Source organism: Sinohyriopsis cumingii, chromosome 9 (assembly GCF_028554795.1).
Source record: "Sinohyriopsis cumingii isolate HCF-2022 chromosome 9, ASM2855479v2, whole genome shotgun sequence".
Lineage (NCBI taxonomy): Eukaryota > Metazoa > Mollusca > Bivalvia > Unionida > Unionidae > Sinohyriopsis > Sinohyriopsis cumingii.
The window spans coordinates 27355575-27378734 of record NC_142969.1 but is presented as its reverse complement, the minus strand read 5'-3'; the positions used below and the strand labels follow the sequence as shown (position 1 = coordinate 27378734).

Here is a 23160-nt window from a genome sequence, read left to right as displayed (position 1 = left end):
AAGCAAAATAGTTGTGTTTTTTTTCTCTCAAACAAACAGATTTTCAAGAAGACGCAGTTTGTAAATTAAGCTTGCGAGGGATCCTCCCTTCTCTGCCTCAGAAAGAGACAATTATATTTTTTTTTAAACATAAATGAACGCATTTCTTCAAACTCTTCGTCATTTCTTCCTTCTTCTTTCTTACTTCTAGTTGTCAGTTCCAAACTCCTTCCTCAAATTAATGTTAATCGTGGTGTTAAATCATCCAGATTTTGGGAGCAAAGCCGCTATTTATCATTGTTTCTAAAAGGGCCATCCAAAACCACTCCGTGATAACATCATAACGTTAACGTAAAGTACATTAATTTAACTTTATAAGGAGACATACCCAACTATAGATCCATCCACGCAATCACCTACGTATCACCACACTTACCAACATACCAACCTATTACCGACGTACACACCTAGAGACATATACATTCATGTATACATTCGCAGCTACATACATACATACATACATACATACATACATACATGCATGCATGCATGCATACGTAAAAACGTAGGTATATACGTACATATTGCAGAGTAAATGCTTTACATAAATTATAAGAGGATAAAGAATAAGGCTTCTTTCTCCCTTTGTTTCAAGGAAGTTCACTGTATAATTTTAATACATGTTGAACTATATTATGAACGGCAATTTAGTTGAGATATCATAATACAATTTATCGCACTAGGCACAGTGACATACATAAGTACCCAATGATCGGATAGAAAGTAGATAAACGAACAGAAAGATAACATTAGCGGTTTGTTGCACACTACATACTCGACATATGTCTCTCATGACTATGTCAAAGGCAAAGAGATAGTCACAGCAATTAACAAAGGTCATGCAAATACATATTTGATGCAAGTACTTATGATACACATTTTCAATAGGACGTGCTCCAGTTGTGAAGCCATTACACTGTTTCACAGTTTCAAGTGGTGGTGACGGATTCGAATCAAAGGTAAATTTTCAAGCGCGCTTGTGGATTTTGTATCTTGTTTACTTACTAGCATACATCACCTATTCCACTGTACTTTCTTGCTTTGTTATCCTTTACCTTTATTTACGGCCCGACTGACCGGCTGGATTTTTACTTGATTACATATTTGCTTGTTTGACTGCTGGTTTGATTACGGAAATATTACCTCGCTTGCTTACTTTCCTATTTACTGACTTAATAATTTAATGACTTTCTCCATTATTTGCTTGCTTAATTTTTCTGCTTAGCCACTTGATTGCTTACAGAACTGCTTTGCCAAATACCTATTCAGAATTGTTACTTATATATTTACATTCTTGTTTTTTGAGGGTTCCAATTTGGGTATTTTAGCTAAAGGTATATGCAACATTCCTTTCCCGTATCGGATTGTTCCTGTCCATTTTAAGCTTTATAAGTTGATGTTGTTGTTGTTGTTGTTGTTTAGGGTTAACGCCATTTCTCAGCGTAGTATAACTGATATAGGAAGAACCCCGGGAAAAACCCCTGTAAGAACCAGCGACCCACGGGAAGCTAATTGCAAGCTTTCTCAAATAAGCACATGGGCCTAGCGCGAGACTCGAACCCACGCGGACAGCGGTGAGATGGTATTGATCGGTAAAGGCGAGTAGGTAGCTGGTTCAATTATGTTGGCAGTTGTGACTGTCGCTTTAGACCATTCGGCCACCCGGTGTCCCCAGCTGAAAAATAAAGCGAAGAACAATTTGTTTGTGTAGTTAATATCATGCTGCGAATGAAAGCGCGCGAAATGCATTCACGTTTCACGCGTGCTTAATGGCTAGAGGTAATACGAATTGGCTCAACTGGGTGGGTGGGTGTGGTATAGCCAAATATCACGTATAATACGTAACAAATGAAACGTTATAACTTATACACTTTTGGGGGGAAATCTGTCATTTTAATATTCAGAAACAATTTGTTTTGGAAAAACGTATTTGTATGAGCTAAACTTGGCAATTTGATAATGGATTTTACGAGCAATAGATCACGGCTTTGAGATAGTATTTACCTATTCTCTTGTAATATTATCTTCTTGCATGACGAGTAAACAGAATTCAAATAGCTTTACGGTTTTCTAATGCACTGTGTCTTGCGTACAAGGCACGTGGCTAACATCACGATGCCATGTAAGGGGGGCTGTCATATTGATCTTCTACCGGTCAACCCGTCCCTTGACTGACAGTTATACAGCATGCATTCGTGTAACCCGATGGCTATCAAACTTTCCATATTGAAAGTAGTTGCGATCGGCATAGATAAAAGCAACGAGAATTCCGAAGATTTTCGAAATACATACTGTAAAATGACTTATAGGCTTGGTTACAGTTCACTTCTTTTCATCTCCTCTTTCACGGCATATAGCTCTTTAAATATGAATCCGCCAAAAATGTATTTATTCGATTATCGTTATTAATACCCGTCTAAAGATATTAATTGCCATTAGCTACTTATTATAAATAAACCTTATATGTTTGTTTTTCATACCCGTCTAAAGATATTAATTGACATTAGCTACTTATCCTAAATAAACCTTATATGTTTACCTACATGGGATATATATATTGAATTTGTTTGTAAGTAGGAGAACTATTGAAGCTGTGGTATATGTTTCCACTAGTGTGTGAGAAGGCACCTCCCTCAAAACACGATTGTTATTCAAAGAAAGGAAAAGACAAATTGTAACAAATTACAGACCCATCAGGTAAGATATGTGAGCTGTTCTATATTTTAGAAGAAGGGACCTTGTTCAGTTATGTCATATGTTACGACTGTCGCAAATCGTGAATTTTAAACTAATAATAGCGTAACATGCTTAGTGACCGTGATGATGACTTGTATATATCCATGTGATTTTCTAAAGTGGATTGTACCATTTGACGAATAGTGCACACATATGGAAAGTGTTGACAAGTATTTATAATAATAATATAATAATAATAATAATAATAATAATAATGAGGACTTTATATAGCGCCTACTCTTTAGAAGCTCTAAGCGCATTACAACATTAGACAACACCTATAATATAAAAAACATATATAATGATATGATTACCAAAAATATTACAATTAGTTATCAACACATTATTCGTTATATTTTCTCTATTTCTGCAAAATAGTTATTATTGTGTTCCGCGTATAACGTTTTAATACTCACTAAATTAGATTTTTTGTCAATGTACAATATATTAATTTGCAAAGATACAGTGTGCTTTAGAAAGTAGCATACAACGCGGCAATTTAACGTAGCTGCGGAATATATTAAACCACAGTCCTAAATTTTGTAGAATTCACCTTTAACCTATTATATGGATACCTAGAATATGGTTCTACATTTAAACTCCATATTAAAAAATTAATAAAATATAGAAAACTGAGTTACAAATTATGGAAGGTTAAATAGACGTATAGTATTTACAGAAGGACATGCAAGCAGAGAGGATGAAAATATTCCATCCTGATCATTTTAGGGATTATTATAATGTTTGGGACTAAAAATTGAGTCATTGTTATTATTATTACCAAAGCACACGGAGAACTGTGTTATTGACTTCATCATAAAATGTTGTTTATGACCATTACAGGCCTTCCTACCATTTTTAGGAATTCCTGTGAAGGTTTTTCAGGACTGAGTAGATTCCATTTTATCTTCAAACAGTAGTTGCAGTAAATCACCTCATGTACAATTTCTCCAAGTTTTGTATAGCGTCTACTTCTCCTTGCCACTAGATGCATCATTCATAAGTGTCAGTGACATTTCATTTTCACTAAATACAAACTCCACATTGATGTACACTTCATCGTAGTTTGTGTGCAAAAGGGTATGAAATATTTTATTATACGTTTTTCAGACACACACTGCTAAATGTTGCAGGATACTTAGCTGAAAGAAATGGGAGATCACTTTTGCCATAAAATATAGCAATTTCATCAGAATTAAATACTATCCCTATTCACCTTGTATGAATTGTGCATTACTAATAGCCTGTAAGTAAACTCCATGTATATAAGCCGCGTGACAACTACATGATTACTTCCGTTGTTTAGTAAATATCTGTCAAAATCACTTGTCTTTCGCGACAACTACCGTGCTTACGGATGTTGCTAATAGTGTTACTTAGGAACATGTATTAAGTCATACTCATTGAACGTGACCCGGGGTTACTGTATTTGAACTTTCAAAAAAAAGGACACTCCGGACTTTGGGTGAATCTGTAACAGTATCTGTATAGATATTTAAGGAAGTACACATTCATTTCATTTCTCCAAATTAGATCATTTTATATGAAAATAGTACTACTGTTATATCAAACTATTAGTTTTGTATCCAACTGACTTTAGGCCCTCTCCAATGGAGTGGGGTCAGACCATTGAAAAAATAAAAACTACTCTTGCCTTCTTTATTGACTTACAGACACCTTCAGCCAGTAATTGGCCCATGCTTTAAACAATGTAACTAATCTGCGTGGTAAATCATTATCAAAATGTTAACAAATCGACATTGCGGTGCCAAAACTTCTATGATATATACGTTTTTGTTATATATTCGTACATTTATCTATCAGACATTTACAGAACGTGTTAAGTCTAGTGACAAGCATTCAGTTAGTTTAGTATAATAATGACCCCCAGAAAGTTATACTTGAGATCCTATTTAATACCTTACTGCATATCTTCTTCATACATGTGTATAATGGTAATAAAATATTAATATTCTTCATACATATTTTACGAAGAGATTTGCATCGTAAACTCTTAAGTCAATCCGTTTCTCAAATCCGAGAGAGAGAGAGAGAGAGAGAGAGAGAGAGAGAGAGAGAGAGAAGAAAGGAAGTTCAATCCTCTTGAAAGAGGTGTCACTTGATGATGTTGTAAATACAGCTACATGTTTGAAAATCTTGGCTTGCGAGGGTAGGGGATCGAGCTGTAAAGACAAAAGTCTGTTTGAACTTCTGGCCAGCAAAACTTTATTGAAATACTCAACATATAAACTTACATTTCAATATCAAACTACAACAAACTCAATTTTCGGATATAAGAAATACATATAAAACTACGATATTCTTTCACTTACCAACATCATACTTGTACAACAACTGCCGTTTTAGAATGTAATACAGATAATTAAATATCGAATAAATTCACGATAGCAAAAGAATCTAAAATTCAATATTTCAGACTAATACCGTAATTGAAATATATTTTACTGAATTTATTCTAAAAAGTCAGCATATTAAACTCTATTATTTAAAGAGTATTTTATTTCTAAATTAACTATTACTGAGTATGAAGTTGGTAGCGAACGTTGCTTTTACTATAACCAATAATATAGTTATAAGAAATATAAGTTCTTCAAACAATTAAACTTTGCGATACATTATATTAAAAAATAGCAAGAAAATATTAAAATAATCTAATATTTAAACATACTGATGTTAGGTTAACATCTTAACACTAAAAATTCTTATACTAGGAAAAATTGTGCATAGATCATAATCCTACCTGTAAAGACAAAAGTCTGTTTGAGCTTCTGGCCAGCAAAACTGGTGTCGGCCCGTGGCTGGGGCTTTTATACCAGTTTCTTAAGACAACGCCAAATAGGGCGCGCTCCTAGCTCTTTGCCATGGCCAGAACCTCAAGTGAAGCTTCGTAGTCTCTTACAGGCTATCGTCTGGACCTATGTACGTCATTAGACAGACAATTCTACAACGTCAGCGCGATTAGTAATAGCTTATGATTTTTCTAGGTTTCCGCAATGCGGTACTTTACATGTAGTTTTTTTTTTGAGCGCCGACCCTAGGATACAAGAAAAATGTATGTATAGACGGTTCGTACTTGATCATAAGAGCGCAATCTGTATTAAGTAGTATATAATTGTAATACCGAAATAAATGGATTCAATCTCAATATATTTTAATAGAAATTTACTTTCAATATAATTTATCAACTTAAGAGAAAATTTCAATCTTGTTACTTGTACTAAAAATCCTGTCCTAATACATATGTATAATGGTAATAAAATATTAATAGCTGTTGAGAAATGGTCTACTTGATCTAAAATATCAACTTATTTCAAGTTTATTAAATGCAAAATGAAGAATTTATGAAGGGCAATAACACAAGAATTTATAGATGGATTCAAGGAACGCCCATCATTAAACGCATCTGAGACATTCTAAAAATGAAGGATTTCCTCAAATGTAGAAGAAGAACAAAATATGTAATGCTGGGCATGGACTATTTTGTAGAAGTCAAAACAAACAAAGACTATTTCTTCATTTGAGTTGCAACGAGTGGCAAATTTGTATTTAAATTTTTTTCTTCTGATGAATCAGACTAATCGGTGACCTTTACAGATGTTTGCAATATTTACCCGGTCTACATCACACATTGCAAAGTCTGAAAGTGCTGTACTGGCAGTAAATATGAACATTTCTAGGTGTGATGTTTACCAGTGTTTGTGACATACACTGATTTTAATGACGCCAGTAAATGTTGCTTGTGACATTTAATGGCATTCACTTGTGACATTTGCTGGTTCTACATAGCTAACTAAATTCAAGTTAATTTCTTCGTGCCATTTGAGCCAGGCTCAATGTTATCTCACAGCAAGGAAAGGAATATTATAATAACCGTAAAAGCACAAATACTTAGGTCAAGTAAGATAGATACATAGAGAGCTGGAGGATATATAGAGAAAAAAAAAAACAGACATACAGACATTTGCACTAGTAAGAAAATATTTTTAAGCTATAATGTTTATATATCAATCAAAATGTTAATCAATCAGCGTAATTCTAATCATATTTTATAAAGATATTTCTGGTACAAAGTGTTCCCAAAAATAATGTAGTTGTGACTAGTGTTACGATTCTATGGTCTTGAAACAAGTAATGTAAAAAAGTGAGAAGTAACAAGCTTGTCAAATTAAACAACTAGTCTGTTTCCCTAGAATTCAAAGTGAAAATGTAAAGAAGAGACTTACGGTATTGCGAAATAAATTCCAAATCATCCTAGACTTACAGACACAAGTCCTAATAATTAAAGTTCTGAACAAACTTGAGTGGAAATCCAAATCAAATCCAACGCTGAATGTGTTCGTGTGTCTATGGTGGCCCGTTTCGTGGTGATATACCAATAGTCTTCTGTTGGATCACAATAATACTATCCAAAAATTTAATCCTTGTTTGAAATTTCACTACAAATTAAAGTCTCTATTTTCAAGAATGTTACTTTTGATGAGCATTTCAAGCGAATAAATAATCTGAATAAATTTCAACCCAAATAAATTTCTGGACACAACAATAATGCAACTGATTCTGCTAAGATCTTAAATAACGAATGAATAATTTCTAGAAAACCAAGATTATGTAGTTCTCTACCTCACCTCGGGTCACAATTATCATTTTCTATATTAAAAAACACCAAATATTACCTAATAGAAAATAACCTTCTTGAAGGATTCTAATGTTTACAATATAAAATCTCAGTCATAATTATAAGGTCTGTTATTAAAATTAAAATATAGAATGTGGAATAGATCAAATAGGTCAGGTATATTTATGGGGGAATTCCAATGACCTAGACCCTGACCCAAATAAATATGTTTACTTTTATTATTATAATGCTAATGTCTATTCCATACTCATATAAAACAGGTTCCTAGCAAGCGTATGTTTTTGGGGGGCTCGAAGTCACTTTGAATTGAAAAGTATTAAAACCAGTCATTTTGTCTGTAGCGTTTCCATTCTATTCTGAAATTCATGAAAAGTGTATTTCCTGTAAATTATCTAGAAAGAAGAGTATGTTCAGGACTACAAACTTTGATTTGTTTGTCTGTCAGTCAGTTGTTCTGTGTGACTAACTTCTAGCTGTTTCTGTTACCTAGCATGAAATACACCTCAAAATAAATATTTACCGCGAGATTTCCTGACATATAAGGTGCAAAAAATACGAATCAAGTAAGTCTTTTTGGTAAAAGCCACAGGCGTTTTTCTCAGCAACACAGCTATTGAGTTCTTAATCCAAAAGTATGACACGTTCAGCAATAAGATCATGGCAAATAAATGCATTCAAGTTTGATGAATCAATTCATACACAATACATGGTTCTCAATGCATTTATTACAGCCTTAAATTTTCAAGAACTGTTATTTATTATAAGTCATTGGAGTGTCTCTCGTGAAGTGAAACGAATAGCATTATACACAACAAGAATATATTTTATCGCGATATCACGATCTCTTTCTGCTTCCTGTGCATGCGTAGTGGAGATGGCATGAGATTGTCAGAAACATGAAAAGCAGCAGGTTAAGGATGCATTGGACTGTTTTTATACACATATTTAATGACACATACACCTGCTTAAGGATGCATTAGACTGTTTTTATACACATATTTAATGACATATACACCTGCCTAATATAAAAATTTATAAACAATAAAATACACGAGAGAATTCTAAAAGGTTTTTTTTATTTATAGGTATAATAACGCAAAATATAATATCATTCACATAACCTGTTAAGATAATGGAAGTTCATAGAATAAAATATGTAAGTACCCACATACCAAATTTTATATATACATTTTTTTTTACGTAGCTTTGAAGATATTCTACTTGCCTTGACACGCGTCTGTTGCTATGGGTGGCTAACTCTACTTCCTAGCCGACTATTGGTATTTCACTGACTACATATGCTGTGAACATGCCTAACAGCGGTTTCAAGAACAACAAAGGCCTGAAACAACTGATTCACAAATATATCCATATCTTTAATTATATAACAATAAAGTCAGATCATAGCTTTAAGTTAAAAAATATCACAGGGGCAAATTTACGAAACTGTCCCCTGCCACCTTAAAGCAAAATGAATACTCTAAACGGAAATTAATAATAGGTTCGCCTCAAACAGATTGATCTCATTTGTTCTATGGACATCCTTCTGAGGTCAGACATGGATTTGATAGTGTCTGCTATAATGCATCAGCCGCATTAAATGGTCAGTTCAAAATAGATTTGTGCGCATTTTCATTATTAATGTTAGCAGCTAAAATTAGAAGTGACACTTCAAGAAGCACTGTTTTATAAATTATCATAATTTTGCTTTGAATATTGTCCCTTTCCATTTCAGAATGTAAATAAAACCGTGAAATTAAAATTGTGCAAAGTAGAAAAGGCTGAATGTCACTTTGTAATAAGGTCTAGTGTATATATGATGGGGTTTCCCCACCTAAAAGCAGTATTTCTACACTAATTTTGCATCTCAGCTGTTATTGCATGATCGGTATGTATTGCTACACTAATTTAGCATCTAAGCTGTTATTGCATGGTCTGTAGGTATTGCTACACAAATTAAGCATCTAAGCTGCTATTGCATAGTTTAAAAGTATCACCTAACTAATTCAACATTTGGCTGTTATTACACGGTCTAAAGGTATCACTACACTGACTGATGGGGCCCCGAGTGGCCGAGTGGTCGAACGCGCTCTCCGTTACGGATCACTGCCATCTCACCTCTGTATGCGTTGGTTCGAGTCAGAGATTCGGCCAATGTGGGTATGTGAGAAAGCTTGCCAGTAGCTTCTCGTGGGTCGGTGGTTCTTCCCAAGGGTTTTCCGGATTCTTCCTCCACCATTAATACTGGCCGCCATGCATAGCCTATCGTGTGCTGAAAATGGCGTTAAACCCCACATCAACAACAACAATACCGAATGATCATTTTAGCTGTATTACAATGTCTAATGCAGTGATCAGCAACCTATTTTACATAGCGTGCCACCTTTTCCGGATTAATTACAAAATGAACGAGCGCGTGCTACCAGTAAGAGAGTAACGCTGTTTAAATCGAGATTTTTGGCTGCCCTTCTCATGCCACACAACACCTAGACTGCCGACCCCTGGTCTGTGTGTGTGTGTGTGATATGGATTTTTAACGTAGCTTTTAACAATTTTTCAGTCAAGCTTTCTCACATACCATGTCTGCAGTGTGACAGTTTATAGTGATGTCTAGCACTGGGGCGTCATGCCGCAGACATGTAACATGATGTCCCACCCAGTCACAGTATCCTGACACCAGGCCGACCAGTCCTAACACTAACCTCTTAATGCTGAGCGCCAAACGAGGCAGCTGTTAGTACCATTTTTGTAAGTCTTTGGTATGACTCGGCTGGGGATCGAACCCACGACCTCCCGCATCGGAGACGGACGCTCTAACCACTAGGCCACCGGAGCGGTCCGACCCTTGGTCTAACTGTATTATTAAACTAACTGAACATTTTAGGTCTTATTGCATAGTCTAATAGTATCACTACACTAACTTAACATTTTAATTCTCTTTGCGACCGCTCAGGTGGCCTAAGTGGTTATAGCGTCATTCTCAGATGCGGAAGGTCGTCGGTTCGAACCCCGGTCGAGTCATAACGAATAAAAACGGTACTAACAGCTGCCTCGCTTGGCGCTCAGCATTAAGAGGTTAGTGTCAGGATAATGTACTGGGTGGGGCATAATGCTAATCGTCTTCGGCATGATGCCCCAATGTTCGATATCACTATAAACTGCCACACTACATACATCGTAGCTATACGCTTAATTTTTTTTAAAGCTATGTTAAAATCAAATTCACACACACACACACACACACACACACACACACACACACACACAGCCCTTTTTGTATAGTCTCATGGTATCACTACATTAATTTAACCTTTCAGACCTAATTGCATAGTTTAAAGAAATCAATACACTAATTGAACATTTTCACTGTCATTGCATAGTGTAAAGTTATCACTGCACTAATTGAACATTTTAGTTGATATTGCATGGTAGAAAGGAATCACTACACAATTATGTCAACCATTTGTTATTGCATCCAGTTGTAGTCCCTATGTAAATCATTAATATTTTCACTGATTCTTCCTGGAGGTTATATAATCAGCAATATTCATTCAGTTAAGAGAAACATTACAATCCTACACAAAATAATTTTTGCTAAGTTAAAGAAATATCTGTTTGATTAAGATGACAAAATTATTCCAAGAGTTGTCATCTGCATAGTTTTGGAAAGGTCAACAATTCCAATTGCTTCATTTAGGTACAACTACTTCCAGAAAATTCTGTTTATGTCGAATTTTTTTCTTTATTTTGTCTCCATTTTTATGACTAACATACGTAAAATGATCTTAGTAAATAGTATGACTAAAAAAGAGGTAAAAAATGAAGCATATTTTATGATGATAATAATTTTCAAAATTACAGATCACAGATTATTATTAATTATGCTATGCATGCAAATGAAAAAAGTATACGAGTCAGTATTTTCATGCAACTTTGAATAATGCAATATTGTTGCAATACTGAAAAACATAGCTTTTTCCATGTTAAATGTAGGATCGTTGGGTTTAACAAGATTTCATTATTATAAATGTACCTACCATACGCTTTAATTTGTCACGTGGTTGCATTGCTTTGAATGTATTTGAAACGTCGTAACTTTAATGTGGTTTGTCTACCTTTGGACCGCTCACGTGGCCTAAAAAGGTAATTAGAGCGTTGGCCTCGGATGCGGAGGTCGAGGCTGGGTGATACCAAAGACAAACATGGTACTAACCGCTGCCTTGGTATGTGTTCAGCATTAAGAGGTTAGAATTAGGACTGGTCGGCCTGGTGTCAGGATAATGTTCCTTGGTGGGACATGATGCTACATGTCTGCGCCATGCTGTCCCAGTGCTAGACATCACTATCAAGCATTCTCTTATATAATCCAGGATTAGCACCTTCTGCTCTGTATGGTGTCCATTTATAATTCTCTCTCTCTCTCTCTCTCTCTCTCTCTCTCTCTCTCTCTCTATATATATATATATATATATATATATATATATATATATATATATATATATGACCCGTTTCAAATTACGAGTGAAAAAGTTGGAAGAAACATTAATAGATTTATACTAATAATCATTGGTCAAATTGGGTCTTCTGTAAACTAAAGGTTAATGCCATTTCTAATGTATATTTTACTTACATGATTGTATAAATCAGTGCCATTGATGTATTTTCTCCACACACATTTGACTGTTATTCATATTTTGCATACTGTATATACTCGTGTCTAAGACGGCTCTAGAAAACCCTGATCTGCCAGTGTTTTATGCAATGGCAGATTAGCGTATATGTTGCTAGTTTTACCTATGACACCAAACGTAGTCCCAGATCTGCAAGCATATTATACGATGACAGATCTGGTTCTATGCTGTTTGCATGTTGTATCTACGAGTACATACGGTATGGATCACATGTCAATATTATATTGACCTGAGTGTAGTAAAGCATATGTGTTGAGTTTAGTTACCTAATGGTTTGACGTGACACTCCATTTGTACCGCTGTCTTGAAAGATAATTGAACCCTGAAGGAAACTACAAATCTAAGCAAACGTTGCAGTTATTGTTCAGTGTACCTACAGATAGGGAAAAGGCAAATTTTTTGAATAGGTGCAAATTTTGTCAAGTTTTAAAAGCCACTGATGACTCCATAATAATACTATGGAAGGGGTACAAAAGTGTTATGGGTGAGTTATTAATCTGTTGTCCTCTTTGTATTCAAGATGGAGTGTCTTGATTAATTCATATCTTCAACTTCACACGTAGATGTGGATTACTTGAAGCAAATTACAGCTTTCAATGCAGATATAGATTTTGTGTTGAATTTAATTTTATTTAGAGATCTGGTTGTTCTATTAAGTGGACATATTGCTCAAAATTTGTTTCACTGTTCAATACTATAGTTTACATGCCTCTTTCGATCTCTGTAAGTAACCGTTTGCATTTTTCATTATGCGATGCACTTACAATTTTATAAAGATTAAAGGGAAATTGTATAGATAAAGCTAACTGAAGCGAAGCCAAATGTGTATTACTAATCCCTTTCGCATTCTGCATGATACAGAAAGAAGCAAATTATTTTGCAGAATTTATTACAGCTACCCTGCCTGCATTCACGAGGTATCAGTTACCACACAGTCATGTTATTACTTGATTCCCTGTTCGTTGTTTCCCATATTTTCCGGTTTAATTGAGTTGCAGTAGAAAATTACCCAACTTTACCAGAACATATTTACTGTGAAGATCCTTTTTTAATTTTCATTTATTAATTTATTGATACATAAAGGAATACTAGGATTGCCTCACTATCATGGATGAAAAGCAGCCGTTACTGGACCCAGAAGACGATCAAGATCAAGGTAACTTGAGCTATAGCTACCAGTCTATCACTGAAATGGATCACAGGGGGTCAGAAGGAAAAGGAGGGGGATTCGAGATTGCTGCTAGTCAGATACAAATCCCAGGGTCAAAACCGAACAGTGTATGTATGTCTGTCTGTTTCTTCATGTCTGATTGTGAGTGTTTAATATATAGGTACACACTATTTTTGGATGGTCTACCTCGCACTTTCAACGCATGTACTTCTTTTTCCATTATTCCCCTTTTCGACAGATGCACACATGCAGGTACTTTTCATCAATGTGTTCTAATTGTCTTCCAAAAAATATCTCCTTTCGTGTATAACTTCTAATTATTTGTCATCTGCACATATCTCAATGCAAGCTTGCAAAATGACGAATATAATAACCTTCAAAATGTTGTGATGTCCTTACTATTTGATTTATCTAGCTAGTTTCATAATATTTGATTTATCCAGCTATTTTCATGCTAATTGATTTATCTAGCTATTGTCATGCTATTTTATTTATATAGCTATTTCCATGCTATTTTATTTATCTAGTTATTTTCATGCAATTTGATTTATCTATTTTCTTGCTATTTTATTTATCTAGCTATTTTCATGCTATTTGATTTATCTAGCTATTTTCAAGCTATTTGATTTATCTAGCTATTTTCATGCTAATTCATTTATATAGCTATTTTCATACTATTTGATTTATCTAGCTATTTTCATGCTATTTGATTCTTATGGTTAGTACAATGCAGCTAACAAACTATACATGTTCTGAAACAGAAACAGTTCCAAGTCATATCGAAATTCTTTTATAACTGACTTTGAGGTCAATTATATATATATATATATATATATATATATATATATATATATATATATATATATATATATATATATATATATATATATATATATATATATATATATATATATATATATATTATTTTACTCCAGAATGAGTTCAGTTTTCGAAAGCTGTGGGCCTTTACAGGGCCGGGGTTTCTCATGAGCATTGCCTACCTGGACCCTGGAAATTTAGAATCCGACCTCCAGACAGGAGCTATTGCCAGATACAAGGTTGGTTCAGCTTATGAAAACTACAGCTTAAACTTCAATGGCATTGCTCTGAAATGAAGATGTGGAATGCAAAAGCAAAACAAAAGCAATCTACTTTAACAGGACTTGCAGCCCAACAAAATAAATGCACTATTGTTTAAATGTGGGATCGGGGATACACTTTGCAAAAAGATAGTTCCTTTTTTCATGACTTAATGCACCTATCTTCTTTGCAAACATGATGATTGCCTAATGGATAAGACTTAGCTTTCACTTCAGTCGAATATATGATCAATTCGGAACGTAAGGATGTAACATTGTCTTCCAACAAAAAATAATTCACATCTGCATGTACACTGAGACTTCAGAGCTGCAGATATTTGGTCCAACCGATAAAGAAAAATACTTTTTTTTAAAACATGTGTCAAATTTAAATTGTTACATGCATTATATTTCTTCTGTCAATATATTTACAAACTGGAGCGAAACTTATGGGTTGCGATCCAGCTTAACTCTCTTCTTTTGGCTACGCACTCGAACTTTCATTTTTGCATTTTGATTAAAATCATTTTCTTTGTACGCAAAAGTGTAGGATATTTGGACGACTAGAGTAGTCATAGGTCAAACCTTTCCCCTCCCCCATACGTTTTTCTTTTTTTTTGGAATATAACGACCAATAACAGTCCCAATGAAGTTATGAAATTCTCCCTGTCACAGGAAAATCACAAAGTCATCCTATAAAAATTAATTTCAGCATCTGTGTTTTTGTATGTTTTTTTCTGGAAAACTTATTACGTTACGTTTTTGTAATTATCTATTAAAAAGTGTACGAATTCTTCTCCTTGAGCAGCTAAAAATACTTTGCCCTATTTGACATCTTGAGTCTAGAATGGCCCGAAGTACAGTGATATAAAATTGAAGCGAAATTTCACAAATGGACTGAAAATGCAGCTTATAATGAACAGCGTTATTTGAATTGAGAAAACCAGAATTACCCAACAAAATCCATCAAATATGGATTGAAAACCACCGACCTTTGCACGTGCAGCATCAATATCGAACCAGGCTGTGAAAACCAACAAAGTTGTAGTTTTCTGAAGTCTGACCAACTTACCGATCCACAATTTATAATCTCCTTCTCCTCATCATCTTCCTCCTCCACCTCTATTTCATCCGCCTTCAGTATCTAACTGGCGTTTTTTGCACGAAATGTGTACCAATGGACACTAGATCAGGGCACCAAGAAATATTTTGTAAAGCTGTATACCGCAATATTTCTGAAATTCCGCGATATATACCATTGTGCCACAACCGATCTCATTGTAACACAATGTCGACCAGTCCTAAAACTAACTTCTTCATGCTGAGCGCCAAGCGAGGAAGGTGCTAGTACCTTTTTTAATAAAAGATTCGGTATGACTCAGTCGGGGTTCGAACCCGCAACAACCCGCAATAGAGAGACACGCTCTAACCACTTTAGCCACCGGAGCCGCCTCAGAATTGGTTCTCCTTTTGTTACCATCACCATAGTCATTACTCCAACAAGAACCACTACCACCATTATCATCACCACCATCACTAAAATAAAATAGATACAAGATGCAGAGAACAAGAATAATGGTGTATTTTTACATCAATATTAATTCAACATGTACACGTATATTTATTCCATATGTTTCAGCTATTATGGGTGCTAATGTGGTCTACGGTTTTAGGTCTTATGCTGCAGTTATTGGCTACTAAACTGGGATGCGTAACTGGTAGGAAATCTTCCTTTTTTTATTTCTACCTTCATTTGCACAGAGAGAGAGAGAGAGAGAGAGAGACAGAGAGACAGACAGAGAGAGAGAGAGAGCACATGTTAGTATTACTTTTATTCTGTCTTGATTTTTTTACATTAGGAAAAATTAAAGTTTAACTATTGTGCAATTCAAGCTATTGACTTCAATTGTTTTGCTGAAAATTTTGTGAACAGAAAACTTTACAATATTTTTAAACAAGGTTTTTTAAATTATTGTTTTCTTCACTCATATGCCAAAACCGGATTTAAATATAGTCAGAATTTCAAGAGCTTCACTGATTACACATGCAATGATCCATGGAGAGTTCAACATTAGTATAGTATTCCGTCAAAGACCGTTCACCTATTAGAACTCACTGACTCTCTTTACAGTACAGCCCATTCTATGTATATAGAAAAAAGTTTTACCAGAAAGCAGTATTGATCGTTACATCCCAGAATAGAACCTCAAAGAGTAGGTCAATGATATTTATCCAATGGCTAATATGACTTAACAGGGATGGCCCTAACCAGTAGCAGATACTATGATAAACAGGGATGGCCCTAACCAGTAGCAGATACAATGATGAACAGGGATGGCCCTAATTAGTAGCATATACAATGATACAATGATTAACATGGATGGACCTAACCAGTAGCAGATACAATGATAAACAGGGATGGCCCTAACCAGTAGCAGATACAATGATACAATGATTAACAGGGATAGACCTAACCAGTAGCAGATACAATGATTAACAGGGATGGACCTAACCAGTAGCAGATACAATGATTAACAGGGATGGATCTAACCAGTAGCAGATACAATGATTAACAGGGATAGACCTAACCAGTAGCAGATACAATGATTAACAGGGATGGACCTAACCAGTAGCAGATGCAATGATTAACAGGGATGGACCTAACCAGTAGCAGATACAATGATAAACAGGGATGGACCTAACCAGTAGCAGATACAATGATTAACAGGGATGGACCTAACCAGTAGCAGATACAATGATTAACAGGGATAGACCTAACCAGTAGCAGATACAATGATTAACATGGATGGACCTAACCAGTAGCAGATACAATGATAAACAGGGATGGGCCTAACCAGTAGCAGATACAATGATACAATGATTAACAGGGATAGACCTAACCAGTAGCAGATACAATGATAAACAGGGATGGACCTAACCAGTAGCAGATACAATGATTAACAGGGATGGACCTAACCAGTAGCAGATACAATGATTAACAGGGATAGACCTAACCAGTAGCAGATACAATGATTAACAGGGATAGACCTAACCAGTAGCAGATACAATGATTAACAGGGATGGGCCTAACCAGTAGCAGATACAATGATTAACAGGGATAGACCTAACCAGTAGCAGATACAATGATTAACAGGGATGGACCTAACCAGTAGCAGATACAATGATTAACAGGGATGGACCTAACCAGTAGCAGATACAATGATTAACAGGGATGGACCTAACCAGTAGCAGATACAATGATTAACAAGGATGGACCTAACCAGTAGCAGATACAATGATAAACAGGGATGGCCCTAACCAGTAGCAGATACAATGATTAAGCACGAAATACACTGAAATTATGCATTGAATATGATTAAAACATTGTTTAAATGGTCACCAAAGTTAAGTCTTTGACCATTTTTCCTTGTAGCTTTATATTTTCAAGAAAAAGTGTACCCCATAGGCCACTATGGTCTGTTTGGTCTTTGAAGAACCAATTAATTATGCTAACTACAGTGTTGGTTTCCCAGTTACCTCAACTCGACTAGGATATGCAACAATGTAAACTGAATCCATCATTAACTTCGATTGGTTATGCTGCGATTACAATCAGATAACTATTTCTGAGTTTTATTGTGATTTAAACAGTAATATGCCCTTCAAAAATCATGGATAAGTTTTATTAAATGTACTTTAGTTGCTATAAATAGTAAAGACTGAGGGATAATGTTATCCATAATGTGTAATAAAACCTGTTAAAATATGTGCTTTGTGTTTATTAGAACACATAGCACTTTATGGGAGTTGATTGATGTTGGCATATGTAACCATATGTCAGATGTCATCAAATTAAAAGGAGTCAAAAGTCAATATCAATAAAATTCGTTTTTAATACAATAAAAACCTACGAATCACATTTAACTGTAGTTTTTGGAACTGATAAAATGAAATGAGAGAATTGCTTTCCATTAATGCACTGATTTCCTGAAAATGAATCCGAATAATCAAATCGAAATTCTGCAGAGGCACAAAGTGTGCACATCATCATCAGTCTGCTTTTGTTGTTGTTATTATTATTATTATTATTATTATTATTATTATTATTCAGTGTTGATGTTATGCAAATTGATTGTCTTTCAAAAACAAAATTTAAAAATTGAGGGATGCCGCTCAGAATCATTTATCATTTAGTGTTCCATCCTCATGACCCAACATATCAACATCCCTAATGACTTTCTCAATGTCCGTAATTACCTCATTTTCATTAGCAGAAATCGTGGGAATTTCAACTTTCCATGACAGATCCAAAGTTCGTTCCAGTTAACTGGGTTCAACATCTTTTTGTTTGGTCCTAATTTGGAAAATCTCCAATTAACATTTGGTTCATATTTACATATCTGGATATGTAAATTTTACTTTGGGCATGTAGTTAAATAATTAAATAATCACTGGTACCATATTTGCTATCCCATACATACTTTGGATCCATCCATTCTCTCTATATAAAGATACCAGATTGCACTGGCATAAGAGCTTCTAAGGAAGTGTTGCACAGTCGTTCCAATTATTACACACTCCCACATTCTGCCACACTCAACAAAACACAAGCTTATGAACCATTTAGCGAAGATGGGCATCTTTGTCTGTAATGACCTCATTATCTCACATCAATGATATGGCAATGAGAAGACCATGGTACTCTCCTCGCATCTGTTGTCTGAAAGTTTCAATGTTTTCATGTTTCTACCAGGGCCACCGACCAAATTCCAGGAATCGCGGGAATCCACAACTGTATGGGGGCTCACGGGGAAAAGACAATTTTTTTTCCTTCTAATTCATAGAGATCTACTGTATAAATTCTCATAGGGCCCACAAATCATGTGCGCAATCATGGTTTCTACCTTTTAAAATTTTTTATTGATGTAGTTTCTTTTCATTGTATACACTCCGGAAACTATCATTTTGTTAATGATCACCTCTTAACATCCATTTTTAGAGATGAATATTCAAGTTTGTTTGCTTTGAAAATACAAATGCCCAACACTATGTCCGCAATACTTGGGATAAGTCAGTATGATGAAATACCTTCTCTTCCCATCCCATCACAATTCTGCTTGATAGATCCAATGGTTGTATTCCCAGATTTGTGCTACTATTAAATCAGATAATAAATTTATTATATTTTTTGTAAATTATGTATATTCATTGATGGAGTTCCATTTGCAAGAAACAATCAAGTAATAAAATTTGCATGATATTCTAATAATCTATGCTTACTCAGGTTATATACAAATCTATAGCAGCACCGTCTTTTTGTGTATTTTGTATTTTAAGTATGCTAAGTATTCTTCTATCTACATATTCCTATTTATTGAATCTTGATTTATTGTTGATATCATATACTTATGTAAGCCGGTAAATATGTGCGTGTCTCTGTTATCTATTCATCAAGATATTTCTTTATCTATATTTATTTGCTGTTTTCCATATATCAATGTGGATTCGTTTAGATTATATGTGTATTCGCTTATACGTCGAGTCCAACTGCAAACAACACATGCCCTGATCTGCCTCATATAACGAGCATATCAGCTAAGGGTATATGTTGTTGTTCTACTGATTATTCTCAACAGCTGCACCGACACAGATCTGCCATCACTTTAAGCGACGGCAGATCTGGATGTGTGCAGTTTACAGTTGGATTGGACCTATAGATGAATATAAATCTTATATGAACTTTATTTCCATTAAACTTTCCATTTTTCCATTTTCTTATTTTTAATTACAGTGCAAATAGGTCTTCCGTGTTGTTGTTTCTATGGAATAATATATATACATATACATACATACATACATATTTCCTGATTTCCATATAGGAATGAATCTTGCTGAGGTTTGCAGACATGAGTATCCGAAGTCAACCAAAATAGCCATTTGGTTGATGATGGAATCTGCCATCATCGCAAGTGACATACAAGAAGTCATAGGGTCTGCAATTGCCATAAATCTTCTGTCTAGTGGAGCGTACGTATTGGCTTGGAATTATGAAGGGAAATAATATTTCATGTGTATTTTCAATTTTCTATCCTTTATTTATGTTTCAGCAAATTGCCTGCACTGTGCTAGATCGGTTTTCACTTTTCTGCAACTGTTATGTTACTTTGATTTGATTATATCTGATTTAATATATATTTATTTCAATTCAATTGTATGTCATTTTAAATTTTTTTATATTTCATTACATGATATTGTAATGTAAATGTATTCACTAGAGATGACACTTTTTCAGAAAATAGTTTGACCTTGACTGTTTTGTTTTATAAACACCAGGTGTTGATCAAAATCCTGACCTTGTTTCAAAATTTATAGCATCCACGTAAACAAGTTCTATTTTATTTTAAAATGATTGGTTGTTGTCGAGGTCATGATGGGACTTCGTCTTTAAGATGTAAACATTTTTTTAAATTTTTTATTTCTTAGAGTAAAATGATTGGTTTTCGGCAGGGTCACCTTTAACACGTGACCTTTGACAAGTACGTAGTTTCTATAAGTTTCTAGAAGATGATCACTTGACCCCTTGTTTATGTTTAGAATACGATATAACCTATGTTTTGGAGAATTATTCTCAGTTGTAGCTGGGCTTATTTTTACACTAGAAGTTGTATGTTGTGCTGTTTGGAGTTATTTCAAACTACTTGGATTCAAAAGGATTAGTTCTGTTATTTTTCTGGAAAATGCATGTGCACATGTGAGATTCCTAATCAAAGAGAGTTCTTATAAGAAATTTATTTAAATTTCCAAAACCGGAGTGATAATTCCTGTTTCTACAAGGAACTGTAGACTTCAACACTAAAGATTGCAGCATACGTCATCGTCTTCCATCTTGGATTCTTCGTCAGGATTCGAACTTGAAATCACTAGAAGATTTTGTTATTAGGGCTTCAAAAATTGTATTCGTGGATTATTTTTGGATTTGATTCTATAAATTGTAAGTTCATATTTTTCATTTTTACAAAAAATTCCAGGGAAATACATTATTGTATTTTTTTAAAGCTTGATGTTTTCATTCTTTCTTGTGTTACTGTTTATTCGAGCCTAAACACGTGACATAGGTCAGCTGTGGTCAATTGTTGTTGTTGTAGGGTTTAATGCCATTTTTTGGCACAAGATAGGCTAGATATGGCGGCCAGTGTAAATGGTGGAGGAAGAACACGTAAAAACCCCGGAAAGAACCGCCAACCCACGAGAAGCTACTGGCAAGCTTTCTCACATACCCATACTGGCCGAATCTGAGACTCAAACTCACGCAGATAGAGATGAGGTGGCAGTGATTCGTAACAGTGAACGCTTTAGACCACTCGGCCACTCAGATGAGGGCAGAAAAGATATGAATGTTCTCAACGTTAGATTGTCATTTTGGTATGTGATGTATAGAATCACACTTTAAATGACTGAGTAAATTGAGGTCAATTAAAAGTAACAAAAATATGAATATATGATTTCATAACACTGAATACATACAGGCAAAATGAACCAGGTAAGGAAGGTCCAACTGTCATTCGTTCTTAAAATGTAGACATGTCCCATGTTATATATATATATATATATATATATATATATATATATATATATATATATATATATATATATATATATATATATATATACACACACACACACACACACATCACTGGGCACATGTGGGTTGAGGTCCAGGCTGCCTCAAAATACAAGGGATGTTAACACGCATTTTGGAAATATTGTTTTGTTTCAACTTGGAAAAAGACTGCATTTTTACAACTAATTATGGAAACTGGCCAGCCAAGACGAGTGAGTTACTTATAGAAAGAAACATAACAAGAAAACAGGATCAAAGCTGCATAATAATGTTCTATTATTTCTTATGCATATCAAAATGCCATAAGCTTACCTTTGTAACAGCAGTTGAAATTCAATTGAATGTATGGCATGATTCATGGGCTGTTTTGTTTATAAATGTCACACAAAACTTCTCCATAAAGGTATGACTCAAGGTGGCTCATTAAATAGAAGGAAAATCATGTGACTGCAGAGTACAGTTGACTAACATAGTGTGACGTCATGTACATTCGGTGTAGCATTGTTATGTAATCGGAACAACACCTACCTTTTCCGTCAAGTCAGCAAAGAAACATCAAATGTAATGTATCACACTTAGGAACCACCGGGTATATTTTGAACTACTTTTGTTCATAAGGCATAATATTGCAATGATAAGGAGATACATTCACAATCGGAACAGTCAGCCTTTGTTGTCTGGCTCTGATGGATTTATATGGTGCACTCTGCCAGAGGAGAATCAATTAACACATTAAATTTATGTGAATTCTAACGCTTTCTTGACTGAAATATCAGAGTGTCATGAAGATTTGTTGCAAAAGGAACATGATCGCTTCTTAAAAAAACACTTCATTCAGTCAGGTCAAAACAATTAGATTTTCTCTCAATAAATAACTAGCTTCTCTAAGCTAAACAGGTTTCTATAATAGGTTTTAAAAATTTAGTATTTTTTAAATGAAACAGTAATATTTCAGAAAATAACTCGAAATCAATGGAAAAAAGATGAAAATAGGTTGAATATAAAAGCGACCCAAGAAATTCTTTGTTAGTTTCTTGGAAAGGAGTTATATAAACAAAACTGTAGAAATCATAATAGACAGAGATTATAATATTAAACCTGGTCAGTATACATATATTAACTGAGGCAAATTATTATTATGAATGTGTGCATTCATGTAATGCAAT

General features: G+C 34.5%; 1 protein-coding gene across 2 annotated transcripts in view; it reads left to right on the top strand.

Moving 5' to 3' along the window:
• The first annotated feature begins 611 nt into the window (after window positions 1-611).
• The window catches only part of LOC149791447 (natural resistance-associated macrophage protein 2-like), a 47758-nt gene continuing 25209 nt past the window's right edge, over window positions 612-23160 (top strand). Inside the window, exons 1-5 of one of the 2 annotated variants that reach the window (XM_089969983.1) lie at window positions 612-998; window positions 13207-13401; window positions 14230-14352; window positions 16013-16091; window positions 20253-20400. In XM_089969983.1, the coding sequence (XP_089826109.1) occupies window positions 13231-13401; window positions 14230-14352; window positions 16013-16091; window positions 20253-20400 (521 nt within the window). In that variant the 5' untranslated portion in view covers window positions 612-998; window positions 13207-13230. Of the gene's footprint in view, window positions 999-13206; window positions 13402-14227; window positions 14353-16012; window positions 16092-20252; window positions 20401-23160 lie in introns of those variants that run through there. The other variant, XM_089969984.1, reaches the window with a different exon arrangement.